Source organism: Vespa mandarinia, chromosome 11 (genome assembly GCF_050613455.1).
Source record: "Vespa mandarinia isolate Hongniang chromosome 11, ASM5061345v1, whole genome shotgun sequence".
Taxonomy (NCBI): domain Eukaryota; kingdom Metazoa; phylum Arthropoda; class Insecta; order Hymenoptera; family Vespidae; genus Vespa; species Vespa mandarinia.
In genome coordinates, this window is record NC_140820.1 from 1350001 (window position 1) to 1370251 (window position 20251).

Consider the following 20251-nt stretch of genomic DNA (forward strand, 5'->3'; position numbering starts at 1 on the left):
GATATATACCATCCGAGTACAGGCACTTACAAGCGTTGGACCTGGCCCTTTAAGTGCGCCCATACAAATTAAAACGCAACAAGGGGTACCAAGTCAACCAGAGATGTTGACCGTTGTAGACGTTGGGGAGACCAAGGTGACGCTCCGTTGGAGCAAGCCAGCTCATAGCAGTGAGAATATTCTCAGCTATGAGCTTTATTGGAATGATACTTATGCGAAGGTAAATCGATTAAAATTTTTCTTTTGGTTTTTTGTTTTTTTTTTTCTTTTTTCTCTCTTTCCAATCGAACGCTTATTCCAATCTAATAATATCTTTTCATTTTGATCTTTTCTTCTTCTTCTTTTTCTTCTTCTTCTTCTTCTTCTTTTTTGTTTCCCAAAGGAAAAACACCATCGGAGAATACCAGTGACCGAGAATTACACCTTGATCGGTCTCTACCCGAACACGCTTTATTACATCTGGTTAGCCGCTAGAAGTCAACGCGGGGAGGGTGCAACAACTATACCTTGTCCAGTTCGCACGAAACAGTACGGTAAGCAGAAAAAAAAAAGTTTAACAAGGGCCCGAATCGAAATCAGTGAGTTCAAGCAGCGAGGAGTGCCATTTTGCATGTCCGATTTTCAATCGATCATCATAGGAGGAATCCATATAGCGAACGAATTAATCGCGAATTGGGTTTCTCCTTGTACGATCGTAAAAAAATCGTATTGGCACGGCAGGTAGGAGGTGCTGTAGCGCTAGACGCTCCCGCAAAAGTAGCGTAAGCTATTATTATCTCTATTGATGCACAAAACCACCTTCTTTTTTCTATTATTCCAAAATTGTGACGAGTAATAATCGCTGTGTAAAGGAAAAAAAAAGCAAAAAGAAAAAAAGAAAAAAAAGACAAAACGCAAAATACCAAAAAAAGAAAAAAAAAAAAATTAATCGCTTTCGAATAAAAAGGAAAAGTTTGGGAAAAAATAAAAAATAAAAAAAAAATGGAAAAAAGGATAAAAAAATCAAAAGTAGACAAAAGTTATGACAACGAGTGAGGAGGATTAAACGAGGTTGAAAAAAAAAAGTAAAGTAAAGTAGAAAAAAATTAATAATAATAATAATAATAATAATAATAATAATTAAAAAGAAAAAAAAATTTCGAAAAAAAAGCAAGTGCAAGGAACACGAAAAGAAAGACAGATAGAGTCGAGTTCCCCTCGTTGAAAGGGGAGGATTCGTTTGACATTGAAAATATTATATAGAGAAAATATTATATAGAGAAAAGTATAAAATGAAAACGGGGAATGTAATAAAATACAGTTATATGTTGCATATACGTATAAAGGAGGAGGGAGATAAGCAAGTTTTGGAAAAAAAAAATAAAAAAAAAAAAAAAAAAAAATAAAAATAAACTTGAAGCGTGGGAGAGTGAGAATGACTGCATGCGTTGCAAATAAGAAAGCCGTTTTTGGATGCCACTTTATATATATCTATATATATATATACGTACATATCATATACATATAAATTGCACTAAGCACTTTGCATCGATATATGTGTGCATTTTGGGCACCTCTTTTTCATTCTCGATAACATATAATTTACGTCCGTTTTTTAATTTTTTTTTTTTTTCTCTCTCTACCTGGTACTTTCGTTCCCACGTAAAATTTTATTATCAATTAATATATATATATATATATATATTAATAATCGTATATAATAATAACAACAATAATATATATATATATATGTATATAAGTAAGTACGTCGTTGATTCGACGCGTCCCCCTTTTTTCTTTTGCTTTTTTTTTCCCCTCTTAGAAAAAAGAAAATGATTTTCTTTTTTCTCCTTTTTTTTTTTTGTGGCGTTCGAATTTAACGACGTTGGTCGAAATGCGAAATCGTTCAGGGAGAAGATTTCACAATCTAATCACGTAATCTTTTCGACTGTTCAAGGATCGATTGTAATGACATTTCTTTTTTTTTCTTTTTTTTTCTTTTTTTTTTCCTTTTCCTTTTTTTTTCTATTCTTCTTTATTCTACTACTACTACTTCTTCTTCTTCTTCTTCTTCTTCTTCTTCTTCTTCTTCTTATATGTTTTTTTTTTGTTCTTCTCCGAGCCACTTTCTTCGTTTAATAATATCTCGTACTCCCCTAACCCCCTCCCACCCCTTTCAAGGCCCGATCGTTCGAGATACCATCATCATTTTTCGTTTTACGGGTATTCCTTCGAGCGACGATTACGATCGAACGCATGCTGACCTTCGAATTATTCGAGTCGAATCCCCGTCAAGATCATCGTTGATATCGGTCTCTCGACTTACTTCTACATCGTCTTTCCCTCCCCACCCTGGCCCCACCTACCTCATCCCGTTATCACCCCAGGCCTTGATCTTTATCGATTTCTATTTCATTTCCCTTCCTTGTTTTCTTTTTCTTCAATTTCTTTTTCTTTTCTTTTTCCTTTTTTTCTTCTTCTTCTTCTTCTTCTTTTGTCGGAAAAAAGCAAAGGACACACCATCGATGACCTTGACGTGTGAATTTCTCCTCTCCCAAAATTCGAAATTCTTGATACTTGCCGATCGGTCGGTAATCGTCGACGAGAAAAAAAAGAAAAAGGAAAAAAAAAAAGGAAAAAAAAAAAGAAAGAATTGAAAGAAAAAAGAAAAAAAGAAAAAAACAAATCCAATTTTGAGTTTTTTTTCCTATCCGTATAATCGAGTTTTATATAGTACCCGGGGCTCCGCCTCGCAATGTAACCGGCCAAGCGATCAGCCCGACCTCCATATTGGTAACATGGGAACCCCCACCTGCCGAACGCTCCAACGGGAGGATATCTTACTACAGACTACAAGTCGTCGAGAGCGGACGCTCCGATTCCGAGGCGAAGGTTATCAAACTGAATCAGACGCGATTCGTCTTGGACGAGCTCAAAAAGTGGACCGAGTATCGGATCTGGGTATTGGCGGGGACCAGCGTAGGTGATGGGCCCCCGAGTTATCCTATCTCGGTCAGAACTCATGAGGACGGTATGTATCATTGATACTGACTGATCGTCTCTCTCTTTTTTCGTTGATTTTCTTTTTCTTGTCTTTTTTTTTTTTTTTTTTTTTTTTTTTCTCTACCTCCCGCCATTTTTACAATGTAACCCGTTTCTTCGTTTATATCGACGATATTTAATTGAATACGTTCGCGCGAATCTTCGACGTGGTGGTGGTGGTGGTGATGATGATAATAAGTCGAATTAATTAATATCTGGATTCTCTTGAATTTTTCTTCTCCTTTTTAAGTGTTTTTGTTTATTTTTTTTTTTTTTTTCTTACCTTTGTCGTATTTTTTTTTTTGTTCTTCCCTCTTATTGTGTTTCGTTCTGTCTCTCTCGATCACGAAAAAGTCGTCGGGTCGATCGTTTTAATCGACGTTAAATTCGTCGTTAGAGATTAATCGTGCGTGATATTGTAAACGAGGGATCATTCGAATTTCTTTTTCTTTTCTTTCCTGTTCTCCTTTTTTTTTCTTTTTTTTTTTTTTTCTTCTAGTTCTTTTCTTTTTTCCTTTTTTGCGCGCCGCATCATCGGACGAGTACACCACCACGCGCGAAAATTTCGCGCGACACGCGTCGCCGATATAACGAGGATAAATAGATATCTCTTGCGCAGGCGATGCCGAGCAAGAGCCAAAAATATAAAAGCCCGCCAAAAGTGTCACGTTAAATCGCGATGATAATTATTTGCGTTCGTTAAATTTAATATTCCAGTGCGGCTTGCTACGACACGTCGTACTTCTTACCAATGAATATATATATAAATCGATAAGAGTATTATTCACGCGATAACGTTTAAATAATAATAATAATAACAATAATAATAATAATAATAATAATTAAAAGATATGTCGAATCGGTATTTAACGTATTAATTGTAGTAAATAAATACTTTCGATTTCAGATAAACGGGTATCGTCTATATCTTCGATAATAATCCTACATCATTTCTATCTCCTATAACAAAACTCTTCGATCCGCTTTAATCAAATCAAAATATCACCTATCCAACATAAACCGACCGATACTTCTTCTACATCTATTTCTATTTCTATTTCTACTTTTTATAATACTTCTTCTTCTTATTATTATTATTGTTCTTAGTAAAACCTTACTACCCTCAACCACCGTTCCACCCTCGCTACCCCAACCCATCCCTCCCCCACCCAATTTGCGATTTGTGTTATATTCTTCTCTATGTCGTTTATATACATATATACATATATATATATATATATATATATATATACATGTATATGGATATATATATATATATACATATATATTTTCTCCATGTTTTTCTGTCTCTTTACAATATATAATATACAGGATATGATAGTTGTCGTAACGTTATCGATAAACGAGATATCTTTTCACGGAGATTGATTGATTGATTGATTAATTAATTAATTATTAATTAATAATAATAATACAAATTATGGATCATGAAATTGAATTTCATCGATATTCTGCAATGAAAAAGATCATTATAAATTTCTAAATAATATTGATGCATCGAGGTATTCGATGAGAAGAAAGGAGAAAGAAGAAAACGAAGAAAGAACTAATTAAGAACAGATTTTATTACACAAAATTGACTTTGCAACTAAGTTAATGGAAAAAATTTCGCTAATAAAGTTCATGGAAATGGGAAGAAAATTTTAAACGATAAGATATTATCTTGTTCTTTTTTCTTTTTTTTTTCTTTTTTTTTTTCCTAATCTTTTAACGATATCATTTATACATATATAATAAGTCGATTTCTATTATATGTATTTGTAAATTTATTTATACGAAAAAAGGTGATTTGATTTAGTGAAAAAATAAAATGTCACATAAACGTGAAAAAATTAGCCTCGTTTGTCCGATTACACTACGATTGCAATAGCATTCTGTATATATATATTATATATATATATATATATCATTTACTTACCATGCTGAGGCTTTTTATTTACATCACGCTACTTTTTTCCTTTAAGTTCCGACAATATTATTCTCAATAGTAATGCAAAGTAAAAGACACGAAAAGAGAAAGAAAGAAATGCAAAGAGGAAAAAAAAAGTAATAATAATAAATAAATAAATAAATAAATAAATAAATAAATAAATAAGTAAAAAGTAAACAAAAGAGTAGGCGAAAAAAAATACATATACATATATACAAATATATATATATATATATATATATATATATATATATATATATATTTCTATTGATATCGGGTTAACCACATCGAGTAAAAAGAAAAGAAAAAAAAAAGAAAAAGAAAAAGAAAAAGAAAAAACAAAAAAAAGAACGTAGGAGGGGGAAAAGAGGACTTGGCGTCCTTTGATAATTTTTTTTTTGTCTTCTTTTTTTTTTTTTTATATACATATATATATATATATTTTTTGTCTCATCTTTTTTTTTTTGCATCTACATCAGACTCCTCCTATCTGTTAAATCTTGTTTTTCATTTTCGGCACTCTCTCTTTTTTCTTTTTCTTTTTTTTTTTCTTTTTTTTTGTTATTCTTTTTTATTTTCGTTCTCATTTTTCCTTTTCCTTTTATTCTTTATGGTTTCTCTCTCTCTCTCTCTCTCTCTCTCTCTCTCTCTCTCTCTCTCTCTCTCTCTCTCTCTCTCTCTCTCTCTCTCTCTCTCTCTCTCTCTCTCTCTCTCTCTCTTTCACTCTTTCACTCTTTCACTCTCTCTTTCACTCTTTCACTCTCTCTTTCTCTTTTTCTATCTGTCTCTTTCTTTTTCTCTTCCACTCTATTTTTGTTGCGCGAACTAAAGTTTTGAACGTGCACAAATTTTTCGACTTTTCCTGCCTGTCCTTTACACGCTCGTTCCCCTCCTCCCCCTACCCTTCGCTCCCTCACCCGTTCCCAGAAAAAAAAGTTAAATCCCTTTTCACATACATTTACATATTCAAGCACACACACATGCACACGGACATACATACACGGACATACACATACGAATATACACACACGAATATACACACACGAACATACATATACGGACAGACGGACATACATGTACATACATAGATCACACGTTATACATACATAGAACATACATATAAACACGCATAAACACATCCTATCTCTATCTTTCTCTCTCTTTCTCTCTCTTTCTTTCTCTCTCTTTCTCTCTCTTTCTCTCTCCCTCTCTCTCTCTCTCTCTCTCTCTCTCTCTCTGTCTCTCTCTATCTCTATATAATACTCGCGCCCTTTTCCTTCTTCGCAATCCTATTTTTTACAATCGGATCTATCGCGGCATCTAAAGCGGTATGCGTGTTCACCCGAAGCTCTATATGTTGGCCCTACTTTTTTGGCTGGCGAGATTTTATATTTTTGGAATTTTTGCGGCAACATATCTTCCCGTCAATTCCTCTTTTCTCGTCCCTTCCTGCCTCACACCAGCCCCTCTACCACCCTCACCACCACTCACCTGCCCGCGCCCGCTACCAGCCCTTCTCACGAAAAAATAAAAAAGATGAAAAAAAAAAAAAAGGGAAAAGAAAAACTCCCCTCACGTAATCCTTAAGCCCGTTTCATTTTTGATTAAAAACGAAAGGAAAAAAAAAAAAAAGGGAAAAAATTTATAAGATTTATCCATAACCTTTCAAATATTTTATACTCCGTTCCCATTCAAAGCCATCCAACCACGCTCACTCAACACCAACCCTTCCATTCCCACCCTAACTATTGCCAACTAGTGTGTCCCAAAAGATTTTTTCCAGGTGCACGCAGCCATACGGATTTTTCAGAAGCTGATAAACAATTTTTGAATTCAGCTGTGTTCTTTAAGCGTAAAACATATGAAAAAGAACAAAATATTTTACAACCCTTCTATTTTACATTTTTTACAGGGCCTAATAACTCTCTCTTTGTTCGTTGCCGTTGGTTTTTCCACCCCCTTAAACCCCCTTTTAATCAAAGAACCCAAACATCCCTCTCTGATCGATTAATTCATTGTATATTGTTTGAGATATATATGGAAATAATTGATTAATGATAAGAGGAAATTTTTGATCGAAAAAAGGAAAAAAAAAAAAATGTGAAGGGGAAAAAAAAAAGAGAAAAAAAAAAGACAGAAAAAATAAACACCGAGCATTCTTTTTTCACGAAAAAAAAAAAAAGGAAAGAAAAGAAAAAAAAAAAAGAAAAAAATACTGAGGAGTAAGAGAAGAGAACATTTTTTTGGAGAGAGAAGAAAAGAAAAAAAAGAATGAAAAAAGAAAAAAAAAAAAAGAAAAAGTAAACGGAACGGACAAAAAAGAAAGAGAAGCAAAACGAAAAAAAAAAAATGAATAAAATAAAAGAAAAGAAAAAAATAGAGAAGAAAATAGGAAACACTTTTGGACCTTAAAACAATTTTCACAGACTTAATAATCTTCTATGGACTAACATACTTTAATTGTTATACTCATTCACGTGTTTTTTGTCTTTCCTTTTTAAAGCATTTGCAGGAGGATGATCCAGGTTTTGAACACAGCTAGTCATTAAGATTTATATCACACTCTATAACGTAATATTACAAGTTACCTACTGATATGTACTCACTTATTACACTCAGTGTTATATTTCTGATGGTTAACGTGATTACGTCAGTAAAAGGATGTTTCGTTTTTATAATTTTAGTTCATTGAACTCTCTTGCCACGTGTTATGACGTATAGAAAGCAAGGCTGAACGTTCGCGTATGCCATTGCACACAGATCTCGTGTCGTAATTTCTTTTTCTTCCGTAATTTTTTTTTCTGTGTTTTTTTTCTTTTTTTTTTTTTTTCTTCTATTTTTCTCTTTTTTCTTTTTTCTCTATATCAAGATGAAACATAATGGATTTCTAAGCATTACATACACATACATATACATATATATATATATATATATGTGTGTGTGTGTGTGTGTGTGTGTATGTAATACCTAGATACACGCGCATAAAGAAATGTTATTCGCGAAGGAGAATGTGCAACGGCTACGTTTTCGAACTACAGCCTGCGAAGTGAAATGCTTACATATACGCATATATATACATATATAAATCATTGTTCGAAAGAAGGAAAAAAAGTATTAAAAAGAAAAGAAACAAAAAAAAACAAAAAAAAAGAAGAAGAAAAAAAAAAGAAAAAGGAAAGAAAAATAATAATAATAATTATAATAATTAAATGTCAGAAGAATGTTATTTACGTAGAGATATTAGATCGTAGAAACGATATAAGAGAAAGGGAAAAGGAAAAAAAAAAGAAAAAGGAAAAGAAAAAAGAAACACATACCAATCACACGTATCCGCATAAACAATTATATATGTATATGTATGTATATATGTTGGTATGAGAACCGCACTTTTTTTCACTATATATATATTTCACACATATACACAGACATATATATATATATATATTTCTATATCTCTGATATATCTAAGGCTCTTCTGTCTTTAGTTGAGATTTAGTTTTACCTATCGTTTGCACATGTTTAGAGCATGCCTTCGTTTGTTTAAAAATCCCCTTCAACTTTTCCCCCTAGTTTCTCATGTCCTTCACAAGGGAAAAAAAAAAAAAAGAAGAAAAAACACACACGCACACACACACACTCCCCACCCTCGTTCCCAGTCCCATCACCTAGAAAAATAACATCCAGTAAAAAAAATAAAAAAAAAAAAAAGAGAAAAAAAGAAAAAATATGAATACAACCACAGTCCACAGAATGACCGACCGAATCACCGATCCTCCATCGAACATCCGCCTATCTTTTTCGAGAGAAAGGAAAAAGATAAAAGCAAAACGAAACAAAAAAATAAACCAAAAATCATTGATCCCAAAAGTCATTGATCCAAAAAAAAAAAAAAAAGAAAAAAAATACTTCGTCACCAAAACCATCTCCGTCCAACCTCGAGAACAAAAAGGAAAAAGAAAAGGAAAAAAGAAAGAAAAAAAAAAAAGAAAAGAAAAAAAAACCAAAGAAACAAAAAAGAACAGAACCAGGAAAGGTCGCTGAGTAACGTCGAGTCTGCGAAGCCATTATCCTCCATCTCTTTCTCTCTCTCTCTTTCTCTCACATACACACTCTTTCTCTCTCTCTCTCTCCCTCTCTCCGGCCCACCCCCTCCCTCTACCCCTCCTTTTCTCTCTATCTCTATATATCTATCTATCTTTTTCTCTTTCCCTATGAATGGCATGCCGATGCACGAGACGATTTTGCTTTTTGATTTCTAAATCCCAATCCTCTCGATCCACCTCTTCCTCTCCTTCCTCTTCCTCTCCTTCCTCTTCCTCCTCCTCCTCCTTCTCCTCCTCCTTCCAACCCCCTAACCATCAAATCCCCCCCCCCTTGCACCGTACCACGTCCCGTCTCCATCCCGTACCCATCCCTCTCCAAATGATGAAAGCTTCTCGACGCCATCATGATCGATGGAGGAGGTCTTCGATGCTCGAGCCCGCATGTCGAACGTTTTTTCATCCCCTTTCTCCCCCTCGCTTTCCCCTTCATCCTACCAAACCTTCTCCCTTCGACCCATAAATACCCGTTCCCCATACTTCTTAATCAAGAACAGTCCGATGCACGTTTCGATTTAACCTGCAATACCAATCCTAGAGATATTGAGAAAGAAAAAGTAATGGAGATGTCGGATAGAGAAAGAATGAGATCGACGAAAGATACGACTCACATTATATAACATATATATATATATATATTTATTTATTTATTTATTTATTTATTTATTTATTTATATATTCCATGAAAGAATATTTCGAAAGGATTCGTAAAGAAGAAATTTTTGAACGATTAAAATTTATAATTGTAGAAGAACATGGACGGAGAGGAAGGGCGCAGGGAAGTCACGGTTGAAAGGGGGAAAAAAAAAGAAAGAGAAGAAAAAAATTAAAAAGAATTAAAAAAAGAGAAAGAAAAGAGAAAAAAGACAAAAGAAAAAAAAACGAAAGAAAAAAGAGAAAGAGAAGAAAAAGAAAAAAAAAGTCGTACCTTCGTCCTCGTCGTCTCTAACGATCTTTCTACCCCTCTTTTTCTCTCTCTCTCTCTCTCTCTCGTTCTCCTTCTATTTTCAACAAATTCACCCACAAAGATCCACTTTCGTTTTAGCCAACATCACACAACCCTCCCTACGATCTCCTTCCTCGAACCTCTTCAACCTCAGTTCCCAACGAGTAACCACTCTTCCTCCTCCTCCTCCTACTCCTCACCTTCCCTCTCTCTCTCTCTCTCTCTCTCTCTCTCTCACATTCTCTCTATCTTTCTATTGTCCTTGCGTGAGACCAAACACTATCCTTTTCCATGTTCAACGAGGACAGAAAATCTCCGTTAACCAAAGTACACCAAAATCTTCCGCAGAGTCGGCGTTGCTAGATGCGACGATAAAAGACATATATATATATATATATATTATATATATTATATATATTATATATTATATATATATATATGTACATATAAAAAGCACTGCTGAAAGCACCCTGCCGTGTAAGCTCGCACATTGTCAAGCACAGGCTATTAAAAAATTTTCTCTCTCACCACTGTATATTTCTTATATATCTATATGTCCACACGCGTAAATATTATTGCCTATATATATATATCTTTGCTATTATTACGTCACCACGTCACTATATTTATTATATTAGCACTATTGTTATTATATATTATATCACTTATATTATCGTCACCGCTACTGTATTAGATCGTGTCGTGTGTGTATTTTATTCAAATATTAGAATCGGCACCACCTGCTAATAATAATAGTAATAATAATAAAAATAATAATAATAATAATAATAGTAATAATAATAATAATAATAATAATAATAATAATAATAATAACTATAACAATAATAATAATAATAATTGGGCCAACGAGAAAATTGATATTTTCCAAACTAAGTAAGGAAAGAAAATTTACAACATGAAAGAATGGTAAAGGAAAAATAATCACTTCTTCACGCGGGCACCGTGTTTTCTTTTTTTTGTATGTCTCGCACCCCACCACGCACGCATATACACGTAGGAGCCGTGTGTGAGAAATTGTGACGCCTAAAATAAATAAAAAGAAATAATAATAAACATGCGTGCACGCGCTCGCTCGCCAGTTTACCAGTGCGTTACATTGCATAATGTAAGATAGAAAGAAAGTAAGAAAAAATTAAAAAAGTAATGAAGAAAGAAAGAAGTCGATCGCTGTAAAGTGCAATAACGTTGTTTTATTTTCACTCTCTCTCTCTATCTCTCTCTCTTTATCTCAAAAAAGAAAAGAAAAAAAAAAACAGAAAAATGAAACAATAAAAAAGAAAAAAAGGTTAACATCCTGTAATTAATTATAAATCATCGTGACTTTTATTAAACTCTAATTGTGGTTGTCACGGTTAGATTACAACAGTTCTCTCTCGCTCGTTCTCTATCTCGTTGTAATCCATTTATTATCGGCGATAAAAGCTCGGTAAACCACAAAGCATTCGCATCGTCATTGTCATTCATGAGACTCACCATGGGTGAACGCCATTTCTTCGTCAATTTGTTTGTAATAAAATGTAGATAAATTGTAGAACGAATTGTAGCCAAGCACTTTTTCTCATTCATTTTTATGATTTCAACGATTGAATGTCCATTCCCAGATGGACGAAGGACTTTCGATTAAAAAGGGAAAAAGAAAAAGGAAGAAAGAAAGAATAAAAAAAATCATTCGACGTTGAAATGTCGTATCCACGCTTGCAAGAGAGAAAGAGAGAGAGAGAGAGAGAGAGAGAGAGAGAGAGAGAGGACGCGTACAGAAAAAAAAAGAAAAAAGAATATTTCGATAAAAAAAAAAAAATTCGATTAGCCAAGAAATGATCGTAGGACATCTAATTCATTCGATTGCAATAAAATTCTTTTACTTTACACGCGATCGATCGATAACTATACTCTTTCATATTCTCCATTCATTTTTCTCAAGTAAATGTTTGTAAAAACGTACGTGCGCGAGTTAATAAAATATAAAAACATAGAAAGATGAAAAACTTGTGCTCTTGGTATTGCACGTGCGCGCGCGCGCATACATACATACATATATACATATATATATATACAAGTAAACAAGTAAAGCAAGCACAGGCGCTCATTCACTTACTCACGTACGGCTATATACATATATATATATATATGCGCACGGAATATTCACCGAGCATAAGAGCACTTTCGCGATACTTGGAGTGTATATGATTGTTACGTGAACGATACGATATCGTGGCCGAGCACCAGAGCACTAAAAAGCACACCCTCGAAAAAAGCAGCAGCACAAGCCAGCAATTTCTTAAACCCCCGTTCGTTCGCAAGAAACCAACCCCGCCCCTCACTAATACTATTACTATTCACTACTACTACTATACTGTCGTATGTGTGATAACGACGAAATCCTGTCGATTGATTTTTACTTTTTAACAAATTAAATACGTAAACCTTCCGTAAAAAAAAAAATATATATATATATGTATAATTACGTTTGATATATATATATATATATACACATATATATATGTTCTCGATTAAAATGTTTTCAATTATGTCCTATCTACATAATCAATGTCTCTATTATTAAAAGATCTATATCGACATGATTTTGATCGTGCGTTGTGCCTGTGTGAATGTGAAAGCGTGATTGAGAATAAAAGTGATACAGGATGCAAGGGAAGGACTACGCGAACGGTTCGTATATACGATACGGGAGATAATTTTTATGATTGAATGGGGGAACTAAAAAAAAAAAAAAGAAAAAGAAAAAAAACGTACAAAAAAAAAAATATGAGAGAAACAATAACGTAGAGAAAGCTATTGTCGATTATACCGGGGGGAGGGGGACTGGGCGAGGGTGGAGGGTGGAGGGGAGGAAGGGATTAATGACGGACGGTGTCGTCTAAATTTTCAATATTTAAAAAACAAAAAAAAAATACAAAAATACGAAGAAAGAAGAACGAAGGAAAAAAATCGTGACGGGAATCCAAAAGAGAAAAGAAACGAACGAAAAATACCGATAGACAATCTGGGCTCCTCGTGGGGTGGTGGGTGGGAGGGATGGGCGTGGGAATCGAATTCTCGCGCGCGAGCAGAAAAAACAAACAAAAAAAAATATATATATAAAAATAAACCCTCTCTACGCGTTTCATCAAACGTCGCGCGTCTTTCACTTTGATTTTCTTCGAGGAAAAATGATCAAAGAAAAAAGAAGAAAAAAAAAAAAAAAAAAAGAAAAAAGATAAACGAACAAAAGAAACGGAATAGGAAAAAGAAAGAGTTAAAAAAAAAATTATATCCAACGAATTGAACGGGAAGAAAGTGTAGATAAAAAAAAAGAAAAAATAAATTAAAAGAAAAAGAAAACAAAGAAAAAATCAAAAAAAAAAGAAAAAAATGGAGAAAAACGAAAAGAAAAAAAAGAAAACCTAAAATAGAACAACTAGGGTGATCTCTTCGATACATTTGAATACCAATATTACGTGACGATACTTCGTAGTATTTTCTTTTTTTTTTCTTTTTCTTTTTTTTTTTTTTTTTTTCTCCTTACAAGGGAGAACATCCTCCTATTCGTTCGTTAGTAATTTTATAAATTGTCTATAATGAGAGAGTAAATCAGCCACAAATGCAATTAATGAAAAAAGATTTTTTATTATTCTTTTATTTCATTCATTCATTCATTCATTCATTTATTTATTTGTTTACTTAATTATTTCTTTTTTCTTTTTTTTTATTTCATTGCCTCTCGTTACTCGGCTTACGTAACGCGAATTTATTTATTTTTAAGATAAATAAAGAAGCAAAAAAGAAAGAGAGAAAGAGAGAGAGAAAGGACGTAGGGAGAAAGGGAGAGAAAGAAAGAAAGCTGAAAGAGCGTGAGAGAGAGAAAGAAAGAAAGTTAGAATTTTTGACATTGAAAAATGTAAAAACCTCTCTACTCTCTTTTTTTCCCTACATTTTCGAGTTATATAAATAACGAATAACCTATTCGCGGCACTTGTATTCTCTTATTTACATATATGTATATATGTATTATACATACACATGTATGTACGATATATGCATCGTTATAATTAATAATTTGCTCTCGTTTGTATTATAATTTTCATTGAAATAATTAACTACCGTTCGTTTCGATATGGTTTTTCACGGCTTTATTTGAAAGCTATGCTGTAATTGCAGCTAGTTCTTTATTTTCTCTCTTTTTTCATTCTATTATTATTATTATTATTATTATTATTATTATTATTATTATTATTATCGTTATTATTATTTATTTGTTCTCTTTTCTTTTCTTTTCTTTTCTTTCCTCGAGTATTGTAAAAATTCATTGATCAATGTTTCTCTTCCGATTATACGAGGATTATATACGTGTTGTAGCTACGATATATACGATCAAAAGGATTATACAAATATACCAACCATAGAAATATATTCCATTCTATTTATTGTTTTATAGAACGAAAGTGTTTCATATTGAAAGAGAACGCGCAAATCTATAATGGATCCTTGTTATTGAATGATCAGAACGATACTGGAGCAAATAATGTTATCTTTTTCCTTTTTTGAATATTACTTTTTTTCATTCGATATTATTTAGACGTTAATTTTTTACATCAACTCGTATAATTGGCATAAAAAGAAATAAGGCAAATATAATTGGCAAAAAAAAAGAAAAAAAAGAAAAAAGAAAAGAATTAAAAAAAAGTGCTCGCTTTAAAAATTTTACTAAATTTGTAACAGCACGTCACACAAAATTCAGATATTAAAGTACAATACAACTAATATAATTTCTTTGGAATTATGGATTTTGTCAAAAAAAGAAAAAAAAAAAAAAAAAAAAAATGAAAAAGGCGATAAAATTAAAAAAATTTTTTTCTTTTTCCAAATATTCTTCTTTTTTTTTTTTCTTTTACTTAACTCATTGCAATCGTTAAGATCATTCTTTAACGAAAAATTATTTTAGCGTGGAAATTGTGCGTTATTTTTTTTACTCTGATCTTATTTTTTCGTCCTTTTTTTTTTTTTTTTGTTCTTTTTTTGTTGATATTATTACAACATGTAACGTAAAGTTTCTATTTCCATTCGGATAAATACAAACAAATTTTTATATTTTCACATCATTATATAAATAATGAATCTCATCTAAAATTCGATATCCTTTAGCATTAAAATAGAATACACGAAATGCTTTTACGGTTTTGTCGAATAAACTTTTTTCCAAAAATTTGATCATTTTGCGGAACACGAAGATATAATAATAATAATAATAAAAATAATAATAATAATAATAATAATAATAATAATACGTTAGAATCGTTGACATGTTTAATCGGTTTATCTCAACGAAAATCTTCTTAAGCGAGTGAAACTGTACTATTATCACAGTATCACCATAAAACACTCCCAAAGGAAGATATTTTTGAATAGTTTTTATCGTTCCACTGATCGACTCTTTTATTACTTTTATCGCAGCTCCAACGTAAACGCGCCTTAACTCTCTTTAACTAGGACACGAAAGAGGAGGCGGTACGTCGTTGAATTTTATTAACCCGTTTATAGAGAGAAAAATAAGGATAGGAAGAAGGATAAGAAGAAGATAGAAAGGAAAAAAGAAGAAAAAAGAAAGGAAAAAAGAAGAAAAAAGAAAGAAAAAAAGATAAAAACAACTAGTCGTGAATTTTCTTTCGAAACATTTCAAAGATCGAATATGTTCGATGAATTTTCGTTTTTTTCTTTTTTTTTATTTTTTTTTTATTTTATTATTGTTCTTTCTTTCTTTCTTCTTCTTCTTCTTCTTCTTCTTCTTCTTCTTCTTCTTCTTCTTCTTCTTCTTTCCTTTCATTTTAATTTCTCTTTTTCTTTTCTCATTGTATTTGTAAAACGTGCGACTCGTAAGCGCATATAAATGTATATAGACACACATATACAGGCGCGCGCACGTTTTACCTTTTTAATTTTTTATATTCATTGAATATTATTCTTCTATTATTTTTTTTTTTGTTCTTTTATTTTTATTATTATATTATTATTCAACACTCAAGCTGTGGTATTTAGTGAATTTTTAATACACCATACATAGAAGGGCGTGCCGTTTTAATAACGTGAAATTAATTATAATCTTTTCTCTCTCTCTCTCTCTCTTTCCTTTTTTTTTTTTCTTCTTCTTCTTATTATTATTATTATCATTTTATTTCTTGTCGCTCGTTTTACAATAGTAATAATAATAATAATAATAATAATAAATTAAACGTCTATCAAAATAAATAAAACATTTTTTTTAATCTTAATGAATCTCGGACGAATTAACGCACGCTCCCGTACAATTAGTATTTCGAACGTACAATCGGTATTTTTCGAATATTTCCATTTTACATATGTAAGAAAGAAATTTGAAATTTATTTCCAACGAAGTATTAAATTAAATTGATTACAAATTGTATCAATAGGAAATCGTACAAATAACGTTAAAACTGACTTTTAAATATTTCTACGTAGATTACGATCATTACGAAATTAAGATTCTGCTTGTAAACATTCAAAATGGATGAGAGAGTCTGCATTGGTTCGTCTTATACATATAATGTACTTATCTATCTATATATATATATATATATATATATATATATATATATTTCGTTGAAACTATAATCTCGACTGATACTACGCAAGTAAGTCAATGTTGTTACGCATGGTGTATTAATAACCTTGTTTTTTCCCCTTAGTTAATTCCATTAGTTTTTATAATCGATCGATTAATAGATCTTAGATGTTATTATTCACTCGGACAACAATGACAACGATTACTATTACGATTACGATTACGATTACGATTACAATGACTGAGACAACAATTACGACGACGTCTTCTCCCGCGCGTACGTGCGTTTCATTCATTGTAGATGTGTTTGTTTGTTATGAAGAAAGAGAGAGAGAGAGAGAGAGAGAGAGAGAGAGAGAGAGAGAGAGAGAGAGAGAGAGAGAGAGATAGTCGCATAGATTTTTTATCCCTTTTCGAATCCGTAAGATTTTGCGATTTTTACACGAACGAGTGTTGTGGCGGCGTGGGGTGGATGCAAGAATTTCAAAAAAAAAAAAAAGAAAAAAAAAATAGAGAATGAGAGAAAGAAAGAAACGGAGAGAGTGAAGGAGAGAGAAAGAGAGAGAGAGAGAGAGAGAGAGAGAAGGATAGAATGAACGGAGACAAGAGTGTACGATGATGAATGAATCATTCGAGAGTAATAGAGTAAACGAATGAAAGAGAGAGAGAGAAAGAGAAAGAAATTTTTTGACGGTACCCGAGGAAGTGATATCCTAACAAACAAATCAAAATAAAGAAAAAATAACAGACTTTTTGTCCGAGCTACCATTTTTTGCGGGTGACTTTTTGGAGTTGCGAAAACAAAAACAACAACAACAACAACAACAACAAGAACAAAAGAAAAAGAAAAGAAATTTGAAGGGACGAAAGAAAGAATTTTTCCTCGAAAGACATTCCACCCTTCCGGCACTATTACATCCCCGACTTCGTATCGTGGAGTTTTTTTTTTTTTGTTTTTTTTGATCGTATCACTTCGAAAATATCATGTCGCGGGGGGAAAAAAAAAGAAAAAGAAAGGAAAAATAAAACGCGTTCGTGGGACGACGAATTTTTTGCTCTTTTTTAATTTTTTTTTCTCTTTTTTTTTTTTTTTTACATATATACATATATATATATATATAAAATTTTTTCTCGAGAAAAGAAAAAGAACAAAAAAAAATATATATATGAGAGAAAGTGAGAGAGAGAGAGAGAGAGAGAGAGAGAGAGAGAGAGAGAGAGAGAGAGAGAGAGAGAGTGAAAGAGAGAAAGAAAGAGAGAGAGAGAAAGAGGATAGCACACGTATGTATGTATGTATGTATGTATGTATGTACCTACGTACGTATGTACGTACGTGTTAGTACTACGTTCGTTCGTTCGTCCGGGGTTCTTGTTAAATATGATACGAGGTTGTACGAAGGGAGAAGATGATATTTTTTTCCCCTCGGCGTTTTATCAAAACGTGTACGACAATAACTTCGTCATTATCATCATCATCGTCATCATCATCCTTCATTATATTCATCATTATTATCATCATCATGATCATCAATCAATCAATCAATCAAACATCGTCATTGTCATTGTCATTATCATTGTCAACAAAAACAACAACAAACATCCAAAGAACCATAAATATTCCCTTCTTTTTATATTCTTCTTCTTATATATACTTATGGTTTCTCCTATCTCTCCTATATAGCTTTCTTTTCGTAGACATTCTTTATCATAGGTCTTTCCCTTTTTCTGACACCCCCTTTCGAGGAAGGAAGTAACGCGTTATTCCTTGATCTCGATCGATCTATCCATATCGATCCTTTTCATCTTTGACAGAGAAAACTCTAAGAGAAAGAAAAAAATAATAATAATAATAATAAGAGGAAGAAGAAGAAGAAAAGGAAAATAATATAAAGTAAAAATACTGATATTGAAACGAAAAAGAAGGAGAAAAAAATTGGAAATAAAAATAAAACTAAAAATAGAAATAAAAAGATAACAGAGATCTATTACTTTTTCTTATAAAATATTTTTTTACGAGTAATAAATGTTGCTTCCTTCGCGAAATGGAAACGGGTGTACATGAGCCTATAGTTATTTCATATTTGGAGTAGTGATTGCGCATGCCAATAATAAAAATAAATAATTTTAAAATGATAAAAAAAAAAAAAAAAAAGTAAAAATAAGAAGGAAAAAATATATATATAGAAAAAGAGAAAACTGAAAGAATGAGAAAGAGAAAGAGAAAGAAAGAAAGCAAGCAAGCAAGCAAGCAAGCAAGCAAGCAAGAGAAAGTAAAAAACGAAAGATATATTATTCTCACGTCTCCCGCCTCTCTGCTAATTTATTACCAATGGTTGGTAACGTGCTATAATAACATATTTTCTTTTTTTTCTTTTTTTTTTTTTTTTTTTTTTTTTTTTTATTAAAATCTGATATCTCTCTAAGGATAATAAAAAAAAAAAAAAAGAAATAATAATTCATAGATAATCGAGTAATAATTTGCACCATCGAAGATCGTCGATGGTGCGAGAAATATGAACTCTGATGATGATAATATAATATTGATATATATAATATACATTGTTATATATTCGTAGAGATAGAGATATGGGATGAACGATGTGATCGAACGATTAAGTATGAATATAAATTAGAATCAATATGATTTTGATGAGTGCCTGTTTAATAATAATTTCGAACGTGTGAATGAGCGTATGTTTCTGTCTGTATGTGTGCATGTATGTTGATGCGTGTGTATGCGAGAAAGAGAGAGAGAGAATGTGAGAGAGAAAGAGAGAGAAAGAGAATGAAAGAAAGGGGAAAAAGGTCAAAGGGCAATTCTCGAGGGAGAGACAGTTCATTGTCAAAAATATTTTTTTTCTCTCTCCCTAACGAGATATAACAAGAATATATAAATATATATATATACATATATATATATATATATATATATATATATTTATATACATAGAGAAAAAAGAGAGAAAGAAAGAGAGAAAGAGAGAGAGAGAGAGAGAGAGAGAGAGGGCCAAATATTTTGACTGTTCATGAGTAAATAATTTAGTAGAGTATATTACTTGCATTATATACCCAATATTTCTGATATGCCTATGAGAAAGTTAAAAAAAAAAAAAAAAAAAAGATAAAAAAAACAAAGAAATAATCCAAAAAAAAAAGTATTTTTGTAATTTATTCTTATATTGAAATTTTATATACGTGCGAAGTTGACACGAATTTTTACGAGTTTTTTTCCCACTTTTTTGGCGACTTTTGGGGCGCAGATGACAAAAGTGAGTATCCCTTAGCTCGTCTCGAGTTGTGCCATAATAATTAATAATAATGATCTTTTTTTTTCTGTTTACTTTATTATTATTATTATTATTATTATTATTATTATTATTATTATTATTATTATTATTATTATTATTATAATTATTATTATTATTTCTTCATACAACTTTACAAGTCTCTCTATGAACATTTTTCTTTTTTTTTTTTCTATACTCTTCGCTTTCTTTCGCTTCTTTCATTTTTTGTAAGCATTTTTATTTCTTTTTACAGTTTTACCGTTTATATATATATATATATATATATATATATATATATATATATATATGTATATGTATATATATACGCATTATTACTTGTTATTTTGT

General features: G+C 31.7%; 1 protein-coding gene across 9 annotated transcripts in view; it reads left to right on the forward strand.

The window, feature by feature from the left end:
- Window positions 1-20251, forward strand: part of Lar (tyrosine-protein phosphatase Lar) — a 494163-nt gene that overhangs the window by 463948 nt on the left and 9964 nt on the right. For 6 of the 9 annotated variants that reach the window (XM_085660233.1, XM_035866054.2, XM_035866056.2 and 3 more), the window contains 3 exons: window positions 1-220; window positions 383-533; window positions 2714-3010. The exon at window positions 1-220 is cut by the window's left edge and continues 110 nt beyond it. In XM_085660233.1, coding sequence (XP_085516359.1) covers window positions 1-220; window positions 383-533; window positions 2714-3010 — 668 coding nt within the window. The remainder of the gene's footprint in view (window positions 221-382; window positions 534-2713; window positions 3011-20251) is intronic. The other 3 variants (XM_035866061.2, XM_035866062.2, XM_035866063.2) reach the window with 1 other exon arrangement.